Below are 6000 nucleotides of genomic sequence, written 5' to 3'. Positions count from 1 at the left end.
AGTTCCCTATTCAGGGAGGAGAGACCGGAGACTCCATGGGTGGGGACGTCGCATGCCTCATTGTTCTGTATGACTGATACAGGTGGTATCTGTTGCATATACAGTGAGATGACTCTACGGATCTCGGATATATGCACATTTATCCTGAGCTCGGAGATGGGGAACCAATGGTTTCTTCAGAGTCTTTTGCTTCCTTCATCTGTCACAGGTTGTGTTAGTTCTACATGAGTTTCAGCTGAAGCGCTTCTCATGAGATTACCATTTCAAGCACTGGTTCCTGACCTACCTCTGCGGTTTCTGGAGAGAAGATTGCACAAGTGCGTCACAGGGATCAGCTTGTCTCATTAGTCAACTTTGAGTTGCCGCTCTGAGGCTATATGGTGTTTGTATAGTGCAGCGTTCGCCAAGTCCTTAGCCGCTTGACACGTATTTGATGTATTGGAAGGTAGAGCAGGATTTCTTTCTGAACCCCATTTCACATTCTATTCTTGATTTGCCTCTGGGATCTGAGTAGGTGAATGTATCTGTGCCGCCAGGAGTCACTTGTTTTAAAGGTGACGCCTTCTTGTGGTCTTGCTTCGCCTTTGCGTTCCACGAGGCACTGGATGGACTTGTTTTGCCATGCGCAAGTTATATTGTTCATCTAATTCGAGTGTCGTCTGAGGTGTCTACAAGATGACGTCTTATCATAGCTTTGCTTTGCCTCTGCGGTCTCTGGGGAAGTGAATGCACTTGTGCTTCCCGAAGACACAGAGGAGGTCGCTCATTACGTAGTCTTTCCTTGCCTCTGACTGGTAATCGATGGGAGACCCCTCAGGGGCTCGTTAAGCGGGCTCAGTTTCCATCTGTGGTCTTTGAGGAGGTAACCCTCAGCCATCAGTTCTTTGCTGCTCCCCCCCTAACCAAACCCCCTAGAGTCCCAAGCGCAGTCTGTGAGCACCGAGGATCCTATGTGCTTCCGTTGCCTTCGTTGACGCACAGTCGGCAGGCGTTCCGCTCCTTCCGCTCGTAGTTGACTGAGATGAGGACGAAGACCAGCAGAGTGACCGCCTGGATCCCCCCCAGCAGGAAGAAGTAGAAGTCCATGTGGCATTTATTGATGTTCCCTGTGGATAAATGAAAAGCAATCAAAATGTTAGAAACAATTGTACCGTTGGGAATTTTTTTTGCATTACACGTTCACATCCTCACCGCATCCCACCTCCGCGAGCTCACTTCGCCAGATGATGTTGCCTCATACGAATAATAATAAAAAAATATTTCCTCCACTTTTAAAAACTTTTTTTAAAACCATAAAGTAATGTACACAATTATGAATCCTTGAGGAGATATTTGGTTGGAAGGGTTCCCAGTGTGACATAGAGACGCTGAACACTTGCTCCGTCGTCAGAACCCTAACGAAGATGTTTGCTGTGGTAATGAACGCACTGACTTGGACTCTGGAGACCTCGGTTCCAATCCCACTTGTAATAGTCGGCAAAATATTAGGTGGTTCTGGGGAAATCACTTAGGGCCTGATTACTCTATCACAAAGGTGACAATGGCTGTCCGCCAAAATATAAATCCCATTATATCCTGTGGAATTTATATTTCAGTGGCGGGTTATTCGTCACGTTTGTGACGCAGTAACCCGTCCGCCAACGTCTAAATCGGGCCCTTAAACTCATTTTATCTCTAGGTAAGTGTGATGTTCGAATGCGATTTTGTAAACTTCTCCAAAAGTGATATTCAAAACTCACTTTCTGCCCAGTTAGGGATGTGCCAAGTAAACGCCAGCACATACAGAAGGAAGGTTAAAGCACCCACAATTACAGCCCACCAGCAAATATTCTCTCGTCTAAAATTTTGAATTGAGAAAATACAGAAACAATTTAAAAACACTGTTAAAACATTCACTATGGTAAAATATTAGCATTGTTTTCTTAGAGACAAGTTTTAAAAACATCTTGTGCCACCAATGTATTTTGATACGGGAACCGAATAAGAGAACCTTTTACACCACCGATAAATGGACACATCCTAGAAGTTTAGCGGAGCAGTACATAGCCGCAAAGAGGAAGTAGAAATCGGCCAATGAGCCGCTTGCAGGGATCTGAGACGAGAAGGCGTACCGTGGAAGGGTAAGATCAATACAGCTTAGGGGCATTTTTTGGGGCATGTTTGGTAAGAAGTGTGGACATCATTGTAATAAAGGGTTAAAAAAATATTTAAAAAACACTCCCTGACAAACAGGAAGTTAATGAAGGAAGTTAAGGAAAATAAGTTGTCGATATTTTGGAAGTCGAAATTCTGTTACTGTCTTGACCCCAAAAGAGTTCATCTGACGTCACCCAAAGCTCCCACCTTTCCTCAGGATGCTCCTCATTTTAATTAGGTGCGCACTCATTCCACACAATCCTAAACCAGGGCGTAGATTTTTTGTATCCTCCAGGAAGCTGGGTGGAAGCCGGTTTACCAAGCGCCTACACCTTGTAATGTACCTGTCAATGAAGTGTCTGTTTCAAAGTACAAGGGAACGTTCCGTAGTGCTCAAGCGACGGTCACTGCTCTACATCCTTTGGAGCGAGACCATGCACCCTCTAGTGCTCACGCTTGACCACTGCGTGTGCGCAGAATATCATCCTAGACCCAATAAAAGTACCTGAATCCTGTGCGTTCCTTCCACCCCACATACCCCGGATGTCTTGCCTCGCCTCTTCCTTGGTGTCTTTGGGTACCAGCATGTTACATATCAAACACAGGACATGAGGGATAATTGCCAAGCTGGCGTTCCTCGTAGAGTGCATTATTGTGGGTGTCTGAAGCGCAGCAAACACCCCTTGGGGGTTCAACATTGCCACTGAAGCTGGCTGATCATTGGTAGAGGCCCTCACTGGATGTACTTCTCGGCACAAGTAGGCTGTTAAACCCAAAAGTAATGGAATCGATAACTCTAGGACTGGCAAAGAGACTCAAGCTCCACTGTGCAGCTGAGAAAGTTGTTTAGGTCAGAAAACCAGAGGTGTGGGCCCCGGGCAGTGCTACCAAAATCAGATCGGTAGGAAGCTTGATCTCTAGCTGCAACGAGAGAGGTCTTTCAGCTGCCTGTGACAGAGATGCCTCCCCAGCTTGCTCGTGTAGGACACGACTGTTACCAACCGCACGTGCTAGTGGTGGACCAGATCACAGTAAAAGGCACGCTCAAAGTCTGAGCAATCCACCAAGACGTCTGCAACAGAAACTTTCTTCTAAAGAAGAGACTGGATGAATATTCTAGACAAGAACAATCTGGGCAGCTATAGACCCATCAGAGTGCTCACTGCTGCCTGTTAAAATCTCTAGAATCCATTAACAAATTACAAATATCTTGTTATGAACCACTCATTGACTCTAACTAGATGTGGAAGGAAAAAGATAGTGGTGTTGGCCATTGCACACAACCTTCTGGGGTCATTGTAGAGTTGAGATGGACTCCCTAGTTTTGTTCAATTTCTCTGCTACAGTTGACCTTGAGTTTTTGATCCATCACCCTTGCTAGATCCAGAAAACCTTAATGGACCAGGCTGGGGTCATTGTGTACCACAAACTTAGACAACCTTAGTGACTCCTTAACAGCCAATCATTTCCAATATGAAAACATTCTGCCTAAGCCCTCAAGCACAACCTCACCATCACCCTCAAATTCCAGCAATTAAACTATCATTGATATAGAGACTTTCCTGCCAGTCATCATCTAACTCAGCCAATCAAAACACACAGCTTGGAAATTCAAATACATCCAGTGATTCCCAAATGACATTCACCGACCATAACTTGCCCCGGTTCTCCCGGCATAGCACCACCAAAGCCAATCTGAAGCAGTCATTGGTAAACTGCAAGGGTCAAACTTCAAAACAATGCTGATCTGTAACCTTCTGGGAGAGGCCTCCACTTATTTTCATCTTTCACCTTTCCAGTTCACACTTATAAAAATGGTTCAACTGGGAAACAGTAAAACACACTTCACCTAGTTTCCCCCAAATGATCAACATGAAGGCCAACCAAAAGCTAGTCTCACTGTGAAACTCTGAAATTGAGCTTCTCAACCATAACCTACAACCATGAAACCAACACAACTTGTCTCCCAACCTCTTGCAACTGACCAACGTGACCCCCTAATTTCCCTTTTTTAGCTCTTAAACTTAGTCTTAACCAGTTACTTCCAACCAGAAATCACACTACACAACTTCACAAGTGCCACAGCAAAACTAGTCACCTAATCCTCCTAAATCAGTTACTGCAGGCCTGCAACCTACCACCCACACTCAACTCTTCAATCTTGTACACTCACTGAGCCGTTCCACCAACAAATACTAAACTCAATCCAGATACTCCTAACCAAACTAGCTGTCATTAAACCAACCTGGCCCAGTCGTTGAAGTGGTGACTACCAACTTGCAACCATCACACTAACCTCACCTGTTACTACCAACTAGTTCAAGACTTCAGCGTGCAATTCATAAGTCGCAGCTCTTGAATGAAAACCCAGCACTCAGCCAAGTTGCAACCAATAAGCTTATCCTCATCCAATCATTTCCAAAGTATAACTCTAAAACCAAATATTATCCAGTACCACTCAGCCTACAATCATTTAAGAATTTTCCACACATTTCTTGTCAGCCTGTTAGTAAAAGAAATACAGCCTCGCTCGTTTCCTCTCGCCCTTCAGACATTAATCAGTCTCCTCCGAGTCATTACCAACCCATCACCATCTAAACCAATCCCACTCACTTGCTGACCACCTGCAACCAATATCACCCAGTGACTTCCAAACTTCTACCCTCAAACCCAACATCTCGGCCTCCTTTCAATTATCTAGCATGACCTCTCCGGGTGATTTCTAACATAGACAGGTAACCTGTCTCTTCTCAATACATTCCTAAACTAATCCGCCAAAACTACCTTGCTTGACCTACAAAATATCCTGTCTAACAAACTCACTGATCACTCTGACCTCGATCCCCACCCGCCATATACTGTGTGATATAGGCTTCCCACCCGTATCCATCTCTTGTAAATGAGCCTGCTCACCTGCTTCCTGCCCTGTATTGTAAGACTTTTCTCTCCCACGCCTGTTATACCCACTGTGTATGATGTAAGTGATAAAGACAGAGGAAGGGTTAATATTGTTACGGTCAGTGGTGGCGCCTCCAAAGTTTAACGTGAATATCGGTAGAGCAACTTAATTGGACGGTGCTACAGAAAAGAGGAAAACCCACAACCTCCAAAACAGACCAAAGTCCACACGCAAGTAATGCAAAAGATCTGTGCACACGTCTTATCGTCACAGTATAAGTGCTGTAAGTAGTTATGGAACAACACAACAATATACCATGAGAGATGTTGATAGATGTATTCTTTCAGTGTGGGTTTATTCCAGGTGCCCAGCCAACACGTGTTTCGTCAGGGAGTTACCCAAGACTTCTTCAGGGCTCTAACGGGCAGCTTAGTCAAAGAAGTCGCAAAATACTCTCCGCCGGTTTTACTTCCGTCCCGGCTGTGGTTAAGTTCAGATAATGTTGCTACCAAAGATTAATTCTCAGACTGGTAAGTACCGGGTAAAGGAGCGCAGTGATAATGCTCCTCATACACGCAGCCAGTATGTCGCTGCCAATTCTCGGTCCGTGTGTGTCGCGGAAATGATGCAAATGATGCACCTGCAACTCTTGCAAAAGCCTTATCCTATGGTTATAGCTACTGTAATAGATCTATATGTAATTATTGTAAAGCGCTCTGATGCCTTCGGGTCTATTTTTTTTTTTTTTTTTTTTAATAAAAGTTCAACAGCCTTCGGGTCTAGTTCGCGCTATATAAAACTCTAAGTAAATAAAATAAATTCTGACATGCAAACAATCAACTTAGCTTTATCCAAGCAACCTGCATGTCCCAAAGTCCGCATCACTCAAACTGTTCTAGCCTACTGGCATCGGAAGCGTTCCTCGTCAGTCCCAGGAGCCGACAACAATTCACCTCAACGTATCT

At 44.7% G+C, this 6000-nt stretch overlaps 1 protein-coding gene across 1 annotated transcript in view; it reads right to left on the bottom strand.

Moving 5' to 3' along the window:
* Positions 1–471: 471 nt before the first annotated feature.
* The window catches only part of SLC15A3 (solute carrier family 15 member 3), a 262081-nt gene continuing 256552 nt past the window's right edge, over positions 472–6000 (bottom strand). Inside the window, exon 8 of the mRNA XM_078676489.1 lies at positions 472–1106. Coding sequence (XP_078532615.1) covers positions 949–1106 — 158 coding nt within the window. The 3' untranslated portion in view covers positions 472–948. The remainder of the gene's footprint in view (positions 1107–6000) is intronic.

The sequence above is a fragment of the Lissotriton helveticus genome, chromosome 1_1 (assembly GCF_964261635.1).
Source record: "Lissotriton helveticus chromosome 1_1, aLisHel1.1, whole genome shotgun sequence".
Classification (NCBI taxonomy): domain Eukaryota; kingdom Metazoa; phylum Chordata; class Amphibia; order Caudata; family Salamandridae; genus Lissotriton; species Lissotriton helveticus.
The sequence above is the reverse complement of the archived record's forward strand: the minus strand, read 5'-3'. Positions and strand labels throughout refer to the sequence as shown.